Below are 21647 nucleotides of genomic sequence, written 5' to 3'. Positions count from 1 at the left end.
AAAGGGTGGAGTTCTGTCTTTGAAAACTAAACAGGCATTTTAGACAACACATTCTTGGCAATGGAATCTGGACAACATTTATCAAACCAAGTCAGGAAAGTTCTCACTTTGAATTATAAAAGGGACAGCCAGATATATCAACTGTTACAGAAATTAAGTAAGACAGACTATTTCAAACTGTTTAAACCATTTTCTTAAAGAGACTTCCTCCATTGCCAGAGATCTTGAGTAGCTTCCTGGTCAATCATCAGGAAACAATTTGTCACATAATTAATGAACTTGGCTTCCATTTTGGGAAGAGAACCACCTTTTTCTATACTTGCTTGCACTTTTGCCTTAAAGTCTTCTTCAGATCTAGGTCCTTTGGGGTTTTAGGAGTTTCTCCTGTTTTTTGAAGGACTCTTGAGCTTTTGATCTCAATGTTGACAGTTTTAAGTCTTCTCCATTTTGGTTTGATTTTTATGCATTTTTGGCTGGGGTATCTTGTACAGATTTCTTCACTGGGACTTTTTCTTCAGTTTCTTCATCATCAAAATCATCTTCATCATCATCTTCATCCTCCTCCTCATCTTCATCAACTTTTACTTTTTTCTGTGGAATTTTGTTACCACCTCTAGGAGCAGATGGCTTTCCAGTCATACTTAAGACTTTTACATCCTCCTCATCTTCATCTTCTGACTCTGCATCTTCCTCTACAGCTACTAGGTGCTGTCTACTAATGTGCATAGGCCCTGAACCACACCTTGGCCATAAGACCACAGGTGGTGTAATTTCAAAGCCCCCAAGGGAAACTGTTGGTTGTACAGACATTTTCAAAGTTGCCAGTGTTACTTTAATTGTATTGCCTTCATAGTTCATTGCTTCTGCCTCTACAATGCATAATTCATCTTTTGCCCCTAAACTAACCGTTCTTAGTGATAACTGGTGTTCATTCTCACCATTATCTACCTTAAAGTAATAATCTATATCAACTTTCAGTCCATGACCAAAAAGGTAGTTCTGAGGCCCAAGAGGACTCATGCCCATTGAGTCTTCCATGATGTGGAGATGCACATTTCGGTGTGAAAGAAGTCAGACAGAGGAAACTGCTTACTGATCCTCAGAACAGACAGGCAGGACAGAATCACAACAGGAGGCCAAGAACTTTTATTGGTGACTCTTTCACTGCAGGTTGACAAAGGAGGTTTCACTCAGTTGAGCAAAGACGAAGTGGAGGATGCTTGAAGTAGCAGGGTGGGGGTTCTGAAAAAAGAACAGGTCTCAGAGGCCACAGCACTGGGAAGGCACAGAGGCTGAAGGACCCTCTTCCCTTTGGGTTCTGCACAATTTCTCCCTCACCCTTCATTCAAGGTTTTACCCACCTGGCACATCTTAATTCAAATGGTACCTCTGCACAGTGCAGACAGCAAGATCCAGATGGAAGGAAGTTGTTCAATGACCTGGTCTATTCAACAAAAACAATGAGAAGCAAAAAGAAGCGGAGGCAGCGAACGGAATGGAGCCCTAGAAGAATGAACAGCTCGGGCAAATCTCAGTGAGAACAGAGTTCACACCACATAAGCATAAGAGACTCACATACACTGGTGCACAGGCAGGACCGTGAAGTGTTCCATCACTTGTTAAGCATGACTGAGATGCTGGGTGACATTTTGTCAGAGATTAAGTGGTACCCTTCTTCCTTCAGATCCTTCATCTCACATAGGGCAGGAGGCAATTCTTTCCACCCCCTCCTTGGCTCATGGCTGAGGACTCTAGAGTGCAGACAGATGGACAGGACAAAGATGTGCAGATTGAGATGACATAGATCTCATGCTACCTAGGAGCCTTCAGAACCTAAAGAAACAGGAAGCTTGTGTTTTTGTTCTAAATTCAGTGACTTATGGCCAGTCACAAAGAAGCTGCTGAGGTGAGTAGGTTCAATGGGTCCTATGGTAATGAACTTGGGGACTAGATGGGCCAATCCCTCTGGGTATAGTATAGGGGAGAGACCTCTCACAGGAGGGGCTTGTGACCTGTTCCAGGGAAAGCTTCTATGATCTGCTATAGAGAAGCTGGAAAGGCAGAGGGGAGTCTCTGTTTCTATGGTTTCCTCACATGCTCAGGGGCTCTATTGGGTTCTGAACCCTACCCACTGCCTAATGGCACTCATCTCCTCCCAAGACTTAAACCGTGTGTGCATGTGTGTGTGTGTGTGTGTGTGTGTGTGTGTGTGTACATGTGTGTGAATGTGTGTATGGAGACCAGATGACAACCTTAGGTGTCAACTTTAGAAATGCTTTCTACCCACTTTGAGACAGGATCTCTGGTTGGCCTGGAGCTCACTGATTAGGTCAGCCTGGCTGCTCAATGAGCCTCACAGGTCCACCATTGAAGCCTTCCTAGAACTGGGACCACCTTGTATTTTTTTGCATGGGTTTGGGGGATTGAATTCAGCTTCTCACTCTTGCAAGGCAGGGGCTTGACTTATTGACTCCCACCCCCAACATCTTAAATAAAAGCTTGTGAAGTAGAGCCATTTGTCTTATTCCCAGCAGGTCATTCCTGTCCCTTACCCTATACCTGGCCTGGGGAAGGCACTTAGTAAATATCGGCTGAACTAATTCATGAAGTGTTTGAGTAAGTTTTCCGTTTAAGCATGGTGGCAAAAACCCGAGACACAGCAGGGATGCTCTGGGGCTGTGGTTTCTGAAATTAGATGGCCTCACAGTTGCAAAAGGCTACATACAAGGCAGAGTTGTTAGAGCCATTTATTAAATCTTGCCTGTGCCTGACCAGAGGCAGATGAAACCCACCCTCTGGGGAGGAGCCCTGCCTGATCTTGTACCACTGGCAACCAGGAGGTGGGTTTGTTCGGCGCTCAGCCACTGGAAGCCAAAGGGAGCTTATGCCAGGGCCCTGGGGACATGGCCTGTAGTATTGGAGGGCACACTCTGGTGTTATTTAACAAAGCCATCATGTGTAACATGACTTAATAAAAACAGAGGCAGATACTGTGGTTCAAGCTTCAAGCTGAAGATCAGAGCAGCAAAGCAGCTAACCGCTAGTTCTTACCTCTACCTCGGGCTGAAAGGGCTGTCCTCTCCTCAGTGTGGCTAGAGAGAAAATCTTTAAGACTGACTTTGCTTCTTCCTTTTGTACCTCTCAAATCCTGGAATTAAAGGCATGTGATCCCAAGTGCTGAGATCACCTTTGTGTGAGCTGTTTCTCTTTTAGACTGGATCAGTTCCATGTAGCTCAGTGTGGCCTTGAACTAACAGCGATCCATCTGCTTGTCTCTTGAGTCCTGGGATTAAAGGTGTGCCTGACTCTGTGGCTTGTGGCTAGTTTTGCTTTCTGTACCCCCAGGCAAGCTTTAATAAATCGTAGTATGGCATCTGGGATTTGGACAGAGGTCACCTGTTCTAGCCCAGAATCCTGCCATGTGGCCTCCAGCAAAGAGCCTCAGGTAGTGCCACTCATTCTGCATAGAACCAGATCACTGTATCAGAATGGAGAGAAATGGTAAGTCAGAGATGACAGAGCTGAAGGCAGAGTGTAGTGTGGGGTCCAGTGACATCAGGCGTCCCTGGTCCCCAGGACTGGAGCCAGCCAGCCTTGGCTACAAATTGGTTCCATGTTCATCCTTGGGTCCAACTTCTCACAAATTTTGCCTGGTCTGTGTCTTTGCTTTGCTGTCTTAGTTATAGGTGTGCAGTAAGACTCTGACTTAGTAACGGGGCAGAGTTTATCTCTGACCTGAAGATCAATTGGGGACCTGTTGTGTCCTAGGAACCTACCCTGATTGTCTACACATCTCCCAATGCCTCAAAATACCATGAAGAGCTCTAGGCTTCCCACCAGATGCTAACCGTTTCTCTTCCCTTTACCCCATAAGATATTTAAGACTTTTTCTGGAATGTTCTATGAATTTTTGAAGACTGCAACACTCACAGTTTCTACTTTGACTGTTAGGTCTGAGTGAAGCCAAATAACTATTCATGGCTCTGAGCACAGCTAGGGGTCTTTCTAGACCAGTAGTTTTCAGTCTGTGGGCCAAGACCACTGGAGGTGTCCAACTACCCTTTCACAGGAGTCTCATATCAGATATTTACATCATGATTCATAACAGTAGCAAAATTACAGTTATGAAGTAGCAGAAAAATAATTTTATTATTGGGGGTCACCACAATATAAGGAACTACATTGGGAAAGTTGAGATCCATTTCCCTAGACTTTTCCAGGCATGGATGAGTCATCACTCACAAGAAAGATCCTCTCTTTCTCCCAAGATCCTTGGCTTTTTTTGTCCATGGCCTTGACAGATCCTATATCCTCTAGAACAGAGACCTGGAGGCTTTGATTCATTCTGTCGGCAGAGCTGTGCAGGGCAGAGTCCCCTCACTCCAGTGCAGGCTGATCTAAGGCACTCACCTGTCTTTGTTTAGAGCTTCGCTGGCTTTCCAACTTGCTTAGACCTGATACAGGCTAGAGACATTCCAGGGTGCTGGTCCCCTCTGAAGTTCCCAGGAGCCACCCATTCGCCATTCGAGACTGATGGGATTGGTGGATGTCCAGGAAGGAACTAAGTGGGCTGAGAAGACAGAAGGAGGACACAGTAAAGGGAAACAAGCAGAGAGCAAGCTAGTGAGACCCTTTCAGAGTGCTCACAGCTAAACTTCTACAGTCAGGGCAGTCACAGAGGGCAGGGCTGGGCATGGTGTGCAGGCATCAGGAGGGCAGCCATTTCAGGCTTTCCTGAGAAAGTAAAGGACCAGGGAGGGAGATAGGCTGCTAGGCAGTCTGCTATGCAAAGGTTCCCAACTCAAGATGTTCCCTGATGGCTTCAGGATGGTTGAGTAGGGAATTAGCAGTGGTAGGCTTAAGATGAAGCTGGTGAGATAGTATGATTCATTCATTATTTATTTATTCGTGTGCGGATGTGGATGGTGGAGCGGGCGGGAGGGGGGGAGAGGAGGGGAAGGGTAGACCAGAGGTCAATGGTCAACCTTGGGTGTTTTTCCTTTGGAGTGTGGCTCTCACTGGCTCAGAACTCCCCAAGAATGCTCAGATAGCTGGCAAATAAGTCCCAGGAATCCTCTCAGCTCCACATCCTCGATGCTGAGATTACAAGCGTGTACTGTAACACTAGATTTTTCACATAGGTTCTGGGTTCAAACTCAGCTCCTTCATGCTTATAAGGCAAGCCCTGTAGGACTGAGCCACCCCAACCCTGCCCCGTACCCCCAGTTATTTAGTATCTTCTCTCCCCTTTTGTGGTAGTGGTGATTTTTTCAGTGCTGGGAATCAAACTCAGGGCTTCCTAACTGCTAGACAAGTGCTCTACTGCTGAGCTTCACATCCCCAGCTCATTTCATCACTGTTCAACAAATACCTATTCTCTCTTCCCTTTTACAGAACAGGCTTTATTGTGACTCTGCTCACTTGAGGTTTGTCTTTGTAAGGAATGCCAGGATCTGAGCAACTATGCCCAAGCAGAGCCCTTGTGTGTAGTGGAGGTGCTAACTCAGCTTCCGGAGTGTCTGTCATTCACCAACAATTGAACTAGTCCTGGTTAGCAGGTATACACTCAGTCCTCAGCCTGAAGTTCGATTCTACAGTCAATGCCAGGAGTCAGCATTTATGTCACCCTCTCAAGCTTGTTACAGAGCACGTTCCTGCTCACAGTTGACTAACCTAAGTGGGCCAAGCTGGGGATGATGGGACAAACCCATGGCCCCAGCACTTGGGAGTCTGAGGGAGGAGGATCATGAGTTTGAGTCCAGCTGGGCTATATAACCAGACCTTGTCTCAAGATAGTGTTACCAAGAATGCAAGTGCTCAGGGGATGGATTGTGGACAGGATGTGAGTGGAAGACACCACTAGGTTCTCTGAGAAGAGGTAGCTACCTGCTGGGGTTGGCCAGGTAGGTATTCAACTAATCTGCAGAGATGATGTCTGAGGGTTAATATGAACCTCAGAGGTGGTCTGCTGTCTGTTTGGGCAGGGAGGCAGGTTGCTGACACACACTTCTGATGTTCTAGTCCTAAGCTGTCCTTCCTTGTCATCCTGAAGAGGGCCCTCCCTGGTCAGGATGAAATGCTAAGTCAGGCCAGAACCTCCTTCTGCAGGGACTCTGGGAGACTCTAGGATGGCAGGAGTGGAATACATTGCCATCTGATACAGGAAGAGGAAAGGGGGCAAGTGCAGGCTGACTGCACAGGGAAGAGTGCCCCTGGTTTCCCAGTCACAGCAGGAGTGGACGGATCTGCCCCCCAGCCCCACCCTGGCCTCACAGGATGGTGGCTAGAGGATGGGAAGGGGATCATTGGGCTGGACAGGACTCAGATGGGGGAAAAGAGAATCGCTTGGGCTGGTCTAGAATATGTAGTATAAGACCAAGGTGACAAAACCAGGCAGGTCTGGGTGGTAATGGGCTTGGGTGATCACAGTCAGGACTTCTGTGAGAACAGTTGGGGACAGCTAGTTGAAAAATGTCATTTCTGTTGTCACCTAGAGAAATGCTTTCGCAGTTGACTGATAATCATTGATATAGTAGACGCTTCCTCCTCTGTAGCCCCAAGCCTACATGAGGCTGACTCATGAAGCCGAGGGATGCTGGGAAGTTATATTTGACTTTTCACAGGAGTGAGAGTCAGAGAGCAGAGGAGGGAATGAGGTAGGAAGTGGGGGAGTGAGGAGAGACGGGAAGAAGGGGTGAGGAGAAAGGAAAGAGGAAGTGCTAGCCAAGGGGGGAGCGGGAGAAAGAGGGAGGAGAGGGGATGGGGAGGAGAAGAGGAGATAATGGGAGGAGAGCAAGGGTCAGAGAAAAGACGAGAGGGCTGTAAGAGAGATAGGAAGAGAAGGGAGAGAGGCCTATTTTGTTGCAGGCATCGTTTATTACCTTGTATGATACTCTCCCCTCCGGAGCCTGGGTCCCAGCAACTCTGCCTCCTCGATAGGTGCTCTTCTCAGGATTGAGAGACAGGAGGGTGGGGCCCAGGTGCTCAGTGACTCTGGACCATCTGGACCACATATAGTCTCAGGTCCTCAGTAGAGAGTTTCAAGGCATTGGTCAGTTCCTCCTCCTCTTAGCCAAGCACACTTTTCTATTGGTCACCTACTGTTCTCCTTTCACTGGAGCCACAGATGTCCGTACACGGCAATGGCTGGAGCCACAGATGTCCGTACACGGCAATGGCTGGAACAACACTCCCCAGCACTTCTGGTGCCATAGCGCCAACTAAAAACTATCATTTTATGTGCTACAACTCGGGAGGGCTGCTATATCAGCCCTCTACCTCTGTGTCGGCTGATATTGATGGTTATAGCCACAGGCTGTCTGGCTATTAGCTGGCTAAAGCCTAGACAGCTGATAATCATGTGATGATGATCACATGTTCACACTCCTGTGGGTGGTCACAGCTGATCTGATCGGGGTCATTACAGCAGTCAGACTCGGGGGCCAGTGTCTCAGGATGCAACGGTCGGAGGGAAAACTCTGCATTAATTAGATGTCCGATGAAGCTGAGTTAAGAGTGATAATTACTGGGCCCTGTGTCTGACTTCCCCTAAGGGGAAAAGGAGGACATAGTGACCTCTGGTCCCAGCCAGGTAGACCCTGGGAGCTCATTCCCATGGAGGAAGCTATTTAGGGTTACTCCCAGTTGCAAGGGGCTGGTGGGTTTATACAGTGGGTACACATTCTGGCATAACTACCCTTGGCCATCAGTCATTAGTATCTGTGAAGCATGTGTGCTCATTTTGAATTCATAGGCAGTGAGGCATTCTGGAACTCAGGGGCACAACTTTCTGCCTGGCTGTGCAGAGCTAACCGTGACATTTCCTGGAGAACACGATGTAGTGACAATTCTATAAAACTATTTTTTTTACAACCCCCCTCCCCCAGATTGAACTTTTGGCAGTCCTTGAAGCAAAGTTAACATGCACTGAAAACATTTAACAATGTGAACTTAGCCTGCTGTGCTACTGTGTGTGTTCATCAGGTTTCAGTTCTACCTACCTTTAAGTGAACAATGTAAGACTGGGCAGTGGTTTATACACCTCTAATTCCAGCACTTGGGAGGCAGAGGCAGGTGGATCTCAGTGAGTTCAAGACCAGCCTGATCTACAAAGCAAGTTCCAGAACAGCCAGGACTGTTACACAGAGAAACCCAGTCTTGAATAACCAGAGAGAGAGAGAGAGAGAGAGAGAGAGAGAGAGAGAGAGAGAGAGAGAGAGAGAGAGAGAAGACTGTGAGAGAGCAAGCAATATAATCAATGTTACTTTTCCCTTGGGTCCCCCATGCAAACATCCTTTACAGACCAAGCTAATGCATAGCTTTAATCTTGAGTTATGTACTCTTCCATGCCCCTGACCCAGAGTAACATGTGTTTGCAAGTGTATGTGGTGATGAAAACAGCCAGCAGGTTGGCAACGACATTATACAACAAACATCCACTATAAATGTTGGAAGCAACCTGGTAGCGCTTGCTAGTGTATGTTCATAGTACTGAGTGCTTCCGGGTCAGTTGGAATCTGTAGAGTTACCCTTTCCCTTGTAAAACTCTGCTAAAGATTTCCGTAAAGAATGCCATGTCCCTCTCCCATGCCTCATTTTCAGTGCTGCTTAATAAATACAGAGAAAGCCCTTTGCTGGGGGCAGTCAGACATTAGACAGCATTCCGGCTGGTGCAGGCATAGGCACACGCAATGAACAGACTCCAGATAGGCCAGTAGCCACAGACAACAGATAGAATAGAGGTGAAGAATTCAAACTTGGACTCCCTTCCAGTCAAATTAATCCAAGAGGAAGTCTGTATTTTCATCCCTCATCCCCTCTGAGATGTCTTTAATGTGAAAGGAGGAACGTGGTAGGGTTGGCAGGGTCTGCCAGACCCAATGCCATGGTGGGCTGATGACAGACACATCTCCCAACATATCCTTTCTGTGAAAGGAGGCAGAGTTGTTGACATGAACTTTTCCATCATACTTTGTCACGGAATGAGAGTGACAGAGATGAAAGCAGAGCTCGGTTACATGGCTGGTTCAATTCCTTGTGTGTGTGACACACACACAGGATAGCAAGCCTGGGATGAGGGAGGCAAGCGAAGCAGTTGCTCCAGAGGCAGATCTCAGTAGGTGTAAAAGCCTTAGTCAGTGTGTTTCACAATAACAGTGGCCCCCAGAGGCCCAGATGCCTGAGCACCTGGTCACCAGTGGTGCTATTTGTGTCGGTTTAGAAGGTGGGCCCTTGCTGGGGGAAGTGTGTCACTGGAAGCCAGTACTGAGGTTTCAGACTGTCATTTGCTCTGCTTCCTGCTTGAGTGAGAGTGTATCTTAGCTTGGCTGATCCAACTGCCACGCTTTCCTGTTGTGTTGATGGACTCGTCCTTCTGGGTCCCTCTGGAACCATAGTAGCAAATAAATCCTTCCTTCTGGAAGTGGCTTGGTCGGGAAGTAATACCACAGCAATAGAAACCCTAACTAACACACACGGCTGGAGATGTTGGTCAGTGGTAGAGCATTTGTCTAGCATGCACAGGCCCTGGTCTCCATCCCCAGTACTATAAAACCAGTGTCAGAAACCTCACTCATCAAGTTTAATGTTATATCAGAGCAGTCCTTAAATACACACACACACACACACACACACACATACACACACGCACGCACGCATGCACACATGCACACACACACACAGTGAGAGAGAGAAAGAGCCTATGAGATGGTTCAGCAAGAGAAGAGACCTACCTCCTACCCTGATGGCCTCAGTTCTATCCCCGAGACCCATATCCTCTGACCTTCATATGTGCTATGGCATGCATGTATCCACCCACATTCATGCACAAAACATAGATGTGAAACTTCTTCACAAGGAAATAGGAAAATTTGAAATAAGGTCAGAGTATGACCTTATATATACACAGTTGATCCTTATTCAGCTAAGGAAGTGCTGTTAGGTTCTATTAAAGTGCTGCGAGTATATGTGTGTGTGCTCGTGTGTGTGCATGTGTGTGTGTGTGTATGTGTGTGAGAGAGATCATGTTTGTGCAGGTACGTGTGTGTGTGTGTGTGTGTGTGTGTGTGTGTAAAATCATGTTTGTGTATGTGCATGGGTATGGAGGCTCTGCTGCCACTCACCAGGTGCTGTCCCCTTGCTCCTGAGACAGGTCCTTTCATTGGTCTGGAGCTACACTAAATGGGTTAGTGTTTATTTATTGCTGTGGCCAGCCAGCCCAGGGATCTGTATGTTTCCAACTCCCATCCCTGTGTTTCCATGCTGACCTTTTTATATGTGGACTCTGGGAATCAAATTCAGACTCTCACACTTCACCAATAGGCCAATCTTCTTAGCCCCTTGATCAGTCAAGGGACACAGACAGACAGACAGACAGACAGAAAGTGTTCTTGGTTTTTCTGGGGCTCCTGTCTCCATCTAGTCTCTCCCTTGGCCATTCCCAGCCACCCCTGACCTTGGAGCGTGAGAAATACAACCTACAAGGGGCAGCCCCTCCTCTCTTACCCTCCTCTTTTCCTTTGCCCCTCCTCTCCTCCCCTGCCCCTCCTCCAATACCCCTCCTCTCCCCCCTCCCATTTCCATCACCCTTTCCTCATCTTCCCCTCCTGGCAGGGCAGAGACCTCCCTCAGGAACCCCATAGCCATTTGTAGGCTCCATGAATGGGTTCCAGAACAAGCCAGCCAACGCTCTTAGCAGCTGAGACTCTGGCTTCCCAGCCCGAATGGGCAGTGGCCAGCCAACTGCTCATGTTATTTCACAGGCCTCTGGGGTCAGGTTGACCTGACCAGGCTCCAAGAGCACAGAGCCAATCACCAAGTAATCCAAGCCAGCTCACCGAAGCCCAGCCACAGTGACCCCTGTCTCTCAGACACTGGGGTCCCTGCCAGGCACTGTCCTCAGTGGAGTGTGCATATTGCAGGCCTGGCAGCTGGTCCCTTCCCCAGCAGGCTGCTTTGAAGCTCATCAGGGATCAAGCACCACACAGGTGCATGTTGAAGCTCAGTGTTGGGGTGTGTTGCTGGCAAATGCACCCAGCACCCATGGAAGCTGGAGAAAGTTGACCTGCATCACATCTTTGCTTGGCAGTGAGCAGACCCCAAAGTGGCTTGGGGAGACAAAGCTTCCACCAACAGGAAGAATGAGATTCCCTTTCATTTAAAGACACCATGGATGCCCAGTGGCATTTTCTTGGGGAAGTGCTGGCCCACACCAGCCTGAACAAAGTGATTCCAGTATGACTGAGTCATTGGCCACAGTGTGGGTTCCACAGCCAGCACTTAGATGGATATCTGCACCTTTGCGCCTCTATCACAGAACATTAAGTCACAGAGATGGGTTGTCTAGCTCCAGGGGACTGGCACATGGAGCTGGTATGGTGGGAGCTTTCTTTGTCTTCTTTGTCTTCTTTGTCACAGTGGCCTCTTGCCCCTTCTCCCTGATGAACAGCAAGAAATCACCAATATGGAAGGGTAGAAAACAGGAAGGGAATTCTTAAACATTCCTGAGGGAGCACCAGCATTTCTCCAGAAACAGAACAAGCCAGAGGAATGCCCCCTGGCTTGCATGCTATTGCCCATGGGCATATGGAAGCAAGAGGCTTTGGTCCATTGACCTTTACAGTGTGGAGGCTTGGCACAATGATGATGGGTAGGTGGCTTTCTGTAGCTCTTAACTGAGTTTGTGGCGTTAAGACAAGTGATCTAACCTATTTGAGACCCAGTTTCTTCAGCTATGGGATGAAGTAGAATAGTGGCTGCCATACACCCTTGATGTGGCAGCCGAATGAGACCGTCTCCTGGTGTCACAGTCCCTGACAAAGAGTAAGTGCTTAATAAAAGCCGTCTTTCACGATTACTAATGGAAAATCCGGCCTGAAAACTCCACAGTAAATGTCTTTTCTGTTCTCCCGAGGGCTTCTTCAGCAAGCCCATAACTCTGGGTCCTGGTGAAACACCTGCAGTAAACGTTTACAAGTGTGATGTATGGACCGCATTCTGAACCCATGGAGGATGGTGGGGGAGCTGAAGATGAATGGCTCCTCACCCCAAGTCCCAGCCCGATTTGCCACTCTCAGCTCAGCTTACCTTCCTTCTCTGTACTGGCTGTGCCCCGGCCCCTGCACAAACCTCTTCCCAGAGGAAGGTACATAGCAAGTGTTGAACAATTGCCATCCATTGTTCATGGATGGGAAGGCTTAATGTGGGAGGCTGCTATAGTCTTTGGGCTGAGTATTTCCCCCAGAGGTCCATGTGCTGGGGTTCCAAGACCCTCAAGTGGGGTCTTGTGATGAGGTCTTTAGACACCATCTTTGACGGGGATTAATATTGGTCTCATATAGTGAATTCACATAGCAAAGTGACTTTACCTGTGTATCCAGTTCTACACACTGTGGTTCCCTTTCTCCTTCTCAACCAGTTTTTGGAGCAGTCTAGGGGGCTAGCACCATACTGTAGATGCTATCCAGTCACCAGAATTATAAGCTATGCAAATCTGATGGGGGATGTCCTTCCAAGAGGAAGCAAGCTGGGAACTGAGCCACCTATTTCTGGCAATCACAGTTGAGGAAGGCTACTCCATGCCTGAGCCAGAGGTGATCAAAGCTGGGAAACCATCAGCTGTAGAAAGCTGGCCCAGAGACCAGGTTTGTTGACTGGCAGAGCTGGCCACACCCACCTAACAATGCACATGACAGCTTTCCTGGGAGGATTTATATTACCCTACTGCCCTAGGAGTGTGGCCCCTGGGCTCAGGGCTTCGTGATTTCAGTTGCACAGGCACAACAAGCTGCCTCCCAAAGGACACTGGGGACACATCCTGGTGCTTTCTCCCTTTGAGGAGTTAATAGAGAGAGCAGGCTCAGCTCTGGCATGGCAAGCCTAAGCTGGGAGCATCAGATCATCTTTCCTGGGTAGCACAGAGCCACTGCACGGGGAAAGGGTTGGGCTGACATCAGGAGAGGGAAGCCATGGGGTACATTGTAGTGAGATGTTCTGCTGTCCTTTGGACATCAGGGCTGTGGTCCCTGACACCATGATCTGGGCTTTTTTGTGCCTCGACCCCACCTTGTTAATTGTCACAGCGTCTTCCAGGGAACCTGGAAACCAAAGATTCAGCTAGGCTGGCTGGCCAGCTAGCCCATAGGATCTGCCTGTTTCTACTTTTGCAGCTCCGAGATACAAGGCTGTATCACCATGATGGGCTTTTTAAAATGTAGGTTCCAGGGATTGAACTCAGGTCCTAATTCTTATAAGGCAAGCTCTTCAGCGATTGAGCTGTCTCTTCAGACTGGTTCCTGTCTTTTTAAACTTCCTAGCTGTCATGTCTTGAGCTGCTTCTGCATGCAGGGTACCAACTCAGCAGCCCTCCTACTGATCATGCTAAGAGGCCTTACCCCAAAGAAGGTCACAAATACAACCAGCAACAACACAGTTGAACCCAAGGCTCCCTGGCTTCAGAACCCACAGTTTAAAATACCCTATGTGTTGCCCAGGTTCTTTGTAACCTGGAGAGTTATGCACAGTGATATGGTGCTAAATTGGCTCCCTATGGAGTGGGATGAGGACGGCTTTGTGGTAGCTCATAGCTACTGCAATGGTGTAACCCTTCCCACTATGGCCAAATCCAAGCTCCCAAGTTTTAACAACCAGCTTGCAAAATTCTTAGGTACTGGCCAAATGCCATTTACAAACTAATTTACCCCCTCCCAGTATCCTGATGATACATCCCTCCCAGAGGGTTTCATCACCAAACTCTCTGGAAACTATAGTTGATATGGCTTTTTTCTTAACCACCGAGCCATCTCTCTAGCCCCCTAATATGGCTTTTTTCCTTAACTCTGGCTTCCCAGTTTTAGGATTCTAAGACCCTGGTGTTTAACCACTCAATATATACGCTGAGACTAGGGAGCAGGGGAGAATGGTGGTGCTTAGGGCTCAGGGCCAGGCTGTCTTACATGTATTTTCCTAGAAGCAAGCCTGAGGGCAAAGGTTTGAAGGATATCTTAAGAAATGTTTCAGGAAACCAGTGGCAGGGTTGTGGAGAGGAGCAATACACATGAAAATAGAGCAAGGAAAGCATGTACGGAGGGCACCTGTGATACCACCCTACAGGGTCATTCTAGAGAGAACAAGTGTTCCTTGGAGTGGCTTAATTTTGGGAGGGGGGAGGGGGATATTATGGAATGCTTCCATTTGCTTTTGACAACACTTCTGAGCTCCTCTCCAGAGGACCAGAGGCCTCCAGACAAATGCAGACAGAGCTGGTTCCAGCAGTATGAGGGAAAGATCATAACAGGATGTAGGCACAGGGTGCAGGAACCCTAGGGAGGGGCTAGGTCGATCAGATACAGTCCCTTCTTCCCAGCATTTTTGTTTTGTGATAATATTTTTTATTTAAATTTGAAACAAGTTGTTTTACATGCCAATCCCAGTTTCCTCACCCTCCCCTCCTCCCCTGCCCCCAACCCCCATCCCATTCTCTTTCTGCTCCCCAGGGAGGGTGAGGCCTTCCATGGGGATCTTCAAAGTCTGTCATATCATTTGGAGTGGGGCCAAGGTCCTACTCCATGTGTTTAGCCTGAGAAAGTATCCTTCTGTGTGGAATGGTCTCCCGAAGTCCATTCATATACTAGGGGTAAATATTGATCCACTACCAGAGGCCCCATAGCCTGATCACCCAGTCCTCCTAACTACCACCATGTTCAGGGAATCTGGGTCAGTCCTATGCTGTTTTTCCAGCTATCAGACTGGGGTGCATGAGCTTCCCCTTGTTTAAGTCAGCTGTCTCTGTGGGTTTCTCCAACCAGGTCTTGACCCCTTTGCTCATCACTCCCCCCTTTCTGCAACTGGATTCCAGGAGCTCAGTGTTCAGCTGTGGGTGTCTGCTTCTGCTTCTATCAGCTACTGGATGAAGGCTCTAGGATGGCATATAAGGTAGTCATCAATGTCATTATCATCTTCCCAGCATTTTAAAACACCTCTTGCCTTCCAGGAGCCAGGGGTTGTCTGGATGGGTGGCGGTGGAGAGAATCCCAGCTCTCTAGGCTATACACAGATCTATACAAATGGGACATGTGGTGTAAAGAAAAATGGGGTCACAGAGAAAGATGATAGAATAAGAAGTGGGCCCCATAAAGGCACCCCTTAAATTTGGTATCTACCAAATCTTAGCAGCATGTGTTGGCAAAGATCCAGTGTTCTCCAGATCTTGGAATTAAACAATACCAGGTATACCAAGATCACCGGTAACTCAAGGTGAGTGATGATTCATTGCTATGCAAACCAGCTCGCTAAGCTCCTAACCCAAACACTAACCTAAACTCCAGTCATTATAAATACTCAGTATCCATCTGTTCAGAGATCTGGGGACTTCCATACTTTCTGTTACTATAAAGTCTACTAGAACCAGAGGGCTGAGTTTAAAATTGTCTTTTGTGGGAGTAGCTAAGCCTCTCTGTGTGCAAGTATCCCCATCTGCAGAATGGAGATGGCATTGTGGACTTGACACAGGTTTGCTGTGCAGAGTGAATGGAAATGAGCTGATGTGTCTGCGTTGCACAGTGTAGTCTCTGTATGAGCTTAGCTGGTAATATAGTAGCTATTTACATCATATGTTATATTTGACATGAATGAGTGCCCTTGATACATTCATAAGTGAAAAGGTAAGCTTATACACAGAATGGCTTAAATGTTTTCGACCTTAGAATTCTTGATACTTGAAAACGACCGGTGCCTAAAGGCTTTGTTTTTGAAAAGTGGACTTAATATGTTTAGTAATTTATTCTGATTATGGTATAAACCCACCATACATCAACATATACTTTACAGAAATAACTGTATTTTGAAAAAACTTCATAAAAGGAATTTCTTGTGTCACATTTTTTTGCCACCTTCTCCCAGCAGCTATTTTAACTAAAGACAGCCAATCTTGTGTCTATTTGGCATGTATTTCATTGAAACTTTAATGTGGCAGAGCAGACAGTTCATTGATATGATTTCAGAATTCATATCACAACTTGCCATTTAAGAATCTAACACATGGGGGCTGGGGATATGGCTCAGTCAGCAGTTTTTCCTACCTGGTTCCATCCCCAGCACCATATAATCTGGACATGATATGAACACCTATAATCCTAGCGTGTGTGTGTGGGGGGGGTGGAGGGTCAAGGCAGGAGGATCAAGAGTTTAAGATCATCCTCCTGTGTATAGAGTGCTACAGGCCAACCTGGGCCACATGAGACCCTGTATGATAATAATACAAAAACACAAAGCGATGCTGGGTAGTGGTGGTGTACACCTTTAATCCCAGCACTCGGGGATGGGGGGTGGGGGGCTGGGGGGGACAGAGGCAGGCAGATCTCTGTGAGTTCAAGGCCAGCCTGGTCTGCAGAGTGAGTGCCAGGAGCAGGTTCCAAAGCTACACAGAGAAACCCTGTTGAAAAATAAACAAAAATCCCAACCAAATGAAAAGCCCTAACACATGTTGAGTTTTAGTATTAAATCAATACTGTCTACAATTTTCTAAAGAGGCTATTAAAATTCTTTTCCCATTGCCAGTTGTAGAAACTATATTTTCCCTTCTGTATTCAAGCAAAATAATACATCATAAGTCAAATGCAGAGTAGGTGCAATGGAGCAGGCAGCAGTATGGATGCTGGGCTGGTGGGGTGACACTGTGGCCACATTGTCTATGGAGAGTCCCAGGGATCTGTCCTGGGGGAGGGGGAGACAAAGAGGAGAATGGAGCAGAGAAATGCAGTTGGTCCTGGGACCCAAAGAGGAGGAGGAGCACACTGCTTCCTGCCGGCTCCCAGCACCCCTAGTAAGGAAGCTCAGTGCTCAGTGAGCTAGCCTGCGAGGACTGTCACCCATCACTGACCTCTCTCTTCCCACTGCCTTCCCTTCATTGCACTGGGTACCAGGAACTTGGCGCTCACCACACAAGAGATTCCTGACTGAGATAGCTCTGCTAGGAGAGCAGGCCTGGGTGTGGATTCAGGGTGAGTTGCATAGTACTGATGTGCAGGATGCTTCAAGGTGGGAAAGAGTCACAGTCTTCACTTTCTGGAAGCTGGGGGTGGGGAGACAGAAGAGTTCTCTGTAGTGAGAAGCTGGGAGAGGCTCCAATAATGAGAAGGCTTTGGGAGGCAGAATCCTCAGGATGGCTCTGATAGCTCTCTTGCAAGCAGCAAGCAGCAAGCGGAGGGCTGGAGGCAGGGACAGAATGCCAGGATTCCAACTCTCGATCCGCCACAGCTTATCCTTGTGACATTATATTGTTTGTTTGTTTTCTTAAATTCCCCAAACCTTCATTTACTATGATGTGAGATGGGGATGCTCACCTTCAACACGAGATTGCACCCAGAAAATATTGGATATTTGTTATCTGTATTTCATCAACTCTTTGAGAATTCCATGTGATGTATTTTGATGATCTTTACCAGCCCCGATACTCCCATACTCCTCCTAGATCCAACCCCCACCTCCCTGCCCACCTGACTTCATAAAGCTATTGTTTGTTTGTTTTTGTTTTTGTTTTTGTTTTTTTTTTTTTTGTCTTTGGTGGGGAGGCTGGAGATGCTGAATAAATCTGAGGTAAGTGGGCCTATAACCTATGGTTCTAAAGAACCTTCATAGCAAAGAAACTGGGTTTTCATCCAGAGAAACTTCTGGAAACATGAACTGCCAGTGAGTGAGTGATCTGACCAAAGAAACCCAGGTGCTCCAGCCCCAGCCATGTGTCATGTCTGAAGGCTGTCACAGGCTGAGGCAAGAGCACTACGGAGCAGACACTTTATGATCTAACAAATAAAGCTTGCCTGAAGATCAGAGTGCAGAGATAGCCATACTAGTTAGCCATAGGGGCCAGGCAGTGGTGGCACACACCTTTAATCCCAGCACTAGGGAGGTGGAGACAGGAGGGATATGGCTGGGCTGAGAGAAGAATATAAGGTGGGAGGAGACAGGAACTCAAAGGCAGTCTGAAGATTCGCACAGTTGAATGCAGTCAGAGCAGTTAGCCTGAGGAGGCAGTCTGAGGACAGGATCACCTCCTTTGTCTGAGCATTGGTAGAGGCCGCTCTGCTTCTCTGATCCTTCAGCTTTCACCCCCTTGATAACTGACTCTGAGTTTTTATTATTAAGACCAATTAGAATTCATTGGAATGCAGTTACTGGTATCCATCACTTGTGTCTGGTGGGTTGAAGCTGAGGACACAACTAAGTATATTCTACAATAAACAATGAAAGGAGCTATCTAACACATAGCTTAGAAATGTGTCCTGCCCATCTTGGGGCCTGCCTTCCCACTTCAGCAACGAGGCCTTCATCTTCACGTCTTATAGTTTGCCTTTTCTCCATCTGCAGTTGATCCGTATCCTGGACTCTTTGATATTGGCCAGGTTACCATGACTCTGGGCCCTGTGAATCCTCCATTGAGAATCCTAGCAGCTTATGAAGCTGCTAGAACTCAGGGCCCAGAGATCCCGAGGATCAAGCCCTAGTCCCACCCCTGACCAGCTCTGGTGTGCTGGTGGCATGGAGCTGACATGGCTGTGAGGGGGCAGGATAGCCCTTTCTGAACTGCTGGCCTTCCTAACTCCTCCATCTACAGGAGTCCCAGGGTGTGCAGTGGAGAATCACAGCAGGGAAACCTGAGAAATGTTCCCAGGTCAAGTTCATTATCTACAGAGAAGCAGTCGGGGCAAGCTCCTTCCAGGAGCCTGTGACAACCCCATCAGTCAGATGAGCAGCCCAGGGAATATGCATGCTCTGTGGAATATTTGCTTGAACTAATCAACGGAGAGCCAACAAAAAGGGAGAAGGAGCAATTGGGGGCATGAGTCGGGGCTCTGGGGTGTGGGGGAAGGGGCTGACTGCAGGGTTATCTGTGATTCTGTTTTTGGTTTGAATCCCACATGAGACACAATGTCACACTCCTTTGGGGAATCAGAATGGCAGGCCTGGGAGTAGCTGTTTCAAATCTATGCTTAGCCAGTGGAATTCTTGAGTATTTCCATGCCTCAGTTTCCCCATCTGTAGAAGTAGAGATATACAGACATCGATAACCTATCTGGAAGTGTTGCTATGAAATGCAGTGCCTGGGACACACATGTATCCACACATGCACCAACACTGGGGCAGATGCAGAGGGCAACCACTTTTCTCAGGGTACAGAGCAGGGTTAGACAGTGTTAATATCTGTTAAAAATCACTCTTGGCATTGATGGTAAGTTTTTATTTTAAACACTCCCGTTTAAAGCAAAGACCCTGGGGAGGGAGCCATTGCCTCTCCTTAGCAATTACTGGGCTCTCGGGTATGAGCTGTCTTGAGTAAAAAGGACTATTGGTCTAGCAGCCAGCTGACCTACCCTTATGCCTTTTGGGAGCCATCTTGATCATTCTGTGGATACCCGGAGATATCTATGTAAAGATAACAGCTGATAGCCCAGGCTTGAGGAGGCATAGTAGTTTGTGTCAGACTATTTTTGCAAGCACAAGCCTTAGTGGGCTGTGGATGATCCTGTGACCATTCCCACCTTGGCCAGTGGAGGAGCAGGTCCCCTGTGAAGGAGATTGCTCTGATTGGTGCTAAGGTGCAAAGTCATGATTGGTTCAAAAACATAAGCCTCAGTGACTGTGATTGGTGCTAACAGGTAAGACTCTGATTGGCTCCAGCAAATATCTGTGCTTGAATAAATACCACTTCTTGGCCTTATGCTTAACCAGGCTGCTCAGGGTGAGTGAGTGAGCCCCCTGAGAGACTTCTCCCTGCTGTTTCCCCGGTGTTGCATCATGATGCCCAATAAATGGCTTCCTTCTGGCGGCCTTTTAGTAGTGCAGCCTGTACCTGTGACAGACAGAAGATGTCAGAGATAGCACAATGGCGTTACATTTTGTTAATTGACAAGAATAGGTCAAAACTGGTACAGTTTAACAGCTAAAGAAGGTCCAGCAACTTGCGTCTGGTTTTCAATCATCAGCTCTTAGTCTGAGTTCCTCAACAGTCAATTTGCATCCAGGCCCTGACTTAGCACAAAACAGGAAGCTGCTGATTGACAGCTAAAGATGGGTAGGGGATGGCCAGCCTGCTGGGGATTCTATCCATCTATAATTATCCTTCCTAAGATTGCATATCCTACAGGCAATGGGCTACCTATCATGTCTGATGCCCAGTTCCTGGGTGACCTGCTGGGTACCCTTGCTTCTAAGCACAGGCACCACAGAGGCAGGGACCTAGCATCATTTAGTAGAATTGATTGCTAGAAGAGCAGAGAGGGCTGCTGGGCTTGCAGGGATGAGGATCTTAAACCCCAGGGTAAGAGCTGCATCACTGGCCATGGCCCAGGACCAAGGATCTGGGCCCCTGGGGCATGCACAGGGACTTGCAACACTAGAGAGCACTGCTTACACCTGTCTGCTACCCACTGCCCATTGCTGGGAAGCACTGAGGATAACACAAGCTGCCAGGCAGCAGCCCTGGAAGAGTTTGTCCTTGCTCACCATGATTTCTATGCTGGTAGACAGAAGAACTCTTGGCTAAGGACTGGTGGCGGTTAAAGGAGAAACAGCATCCAGAATGTGGCAGGGATGTCAAATGTGGCTTCTTGCTGTCCTCATGATCAGTGCACAGTCTCCATCAGCCTTAATGTCCCCAGGGTTGTCCACAGACCAGGAGCTAAGTACCTAGCCTTCTCCTGGATCCATATGGATCTCTTCAGGAAGCATTTCCTGTCTGCAGGACCTCAGCTTTACCCATGAGCATCTCCACACTTGGCTGTCTTATTTGTTCAATAGGATTATGATGTCACCTACCCACCTCTCCACTCTGGCCTGTAGGGTGTCATTGGCTTCCTGTCAGTGTCCAGACTGCACCAAACACTTCTGCCCCAGGACCTTTGCATGTGATGTTCTGTCTGCCTGCAGAGTCTGTCCCTTGGCTGTCCCCAGGCCTGATCCCAGTTGTCTTTTAAGCAAATCCTCAGGAAGGCATTCCCTCACCAGACATCCATTTTTTACTTTGAGTTGATCTGCTTTCAGCCTATGCTGCAGAAGCTCTAAGAGGGTGGAACCGTATCTCTCTTCATTCAATGCTGGGAAACTCAGTGAATACTCATAATAAAGATGCAGAAGTATATAGTGTAAGTAGCAGAGAGACTCATTGCAGCACCAGACCCACACTGAAGACCCAACAATATGAACAACATCATGTAATTATGTTGAGTTATGCCAAGAGGCAGCCTGGGCTGGGCTGGGCTGGGCTGTGAACCCTGGCTTTGGCAGGCAACCCTATTATGCACAGTGCTCCTTTATCCCCTGGCTCCATCTCTGTCTCCTGTGTGATCCTTCTGTCCAATCACAGCAAAGGGCTGCTCTGAAGCCACTGTCTCATTAAAATATGGAAATAGCTGTCACCTTGCTTGTGCCCAGCCCCAGTGATCAGCTTTCCAAAGTGGTTCTGCTGTTTTATCCAGCATAACATACATTTGTTAAGTCTTCAAACAGTAAACACCACCTGCAAAGTGCCTTTAATATTTAATGTAACTATAAATTGTTGTGAAAATAAATCCAGCCACATGGAAAGGCAGCAGGAGAAGCAGGAAGCGGCTCCTGAGCCTGCTGTGTGGGGAAGAATGGCCCAGGGTTACCTT

General features: G+C 47.8%; 1 protein-coding gene across 1 annotated transcript; it reads right to left on the bottom strand.

Moving 5' to 3' along the window:
* Positions 1 to 371: 371 nt before the first annotated feature.
* Positions 372 to 1038, bottom strand: LOC127236057 (nucleophosmin-like). The gene is made up of 2 exons (XM_051203474.1): positions 490 to 1038; positions 372 to 407 (listed from the first exon to the last, which is right to left on the bottom strand). Exons 1-2 carry the CDS (start codon positions 1036 to 1038, stop codon positions 372 to 374), a joined length of 585 nt encoding a protein of 194 aa, XP_051059431.1.
* Positions 1039 to 21647: the final 20609 nt, after the last annotated feature.

The sequence above is a fragment of the Phodopus roborovskii genome, unplaced genomic scaffold (assembly GCF_943737965.1).
Source record: "Phodopus roborovskii unplaced genomic scaffold, PHOROB, whole genome shotgun sequence".
Classification (NCBI taxonomy): Eukaryota; Metazoa; Chordata; class Mammalia; order Rodentia; family Cricetidae; genus Phodopus; species Phodopus roborovskii.
Note: the sequence above shows the minus strand (reverse complement) of the source record. Positions and strands in the feature narration are given on the sequence as shown.

Excerpts from the sequence above, each read along its gene's own strand:
- LOC127236057 (XM_051203474.1), bottom strand. The coding sequence starts at position 1,038 with ATGGAAGACTCAATGGGCATGAGTCCTCTTGGGCCTCAGAACTACCTT. Across the intron at positions 408-489 it reads AAGTCCCAGTGAAGAAATCT|CTCAAGAGTCCTTCAAAAAA; the intron begins GTACAAGATACC and ends TGAGATCAAAAG.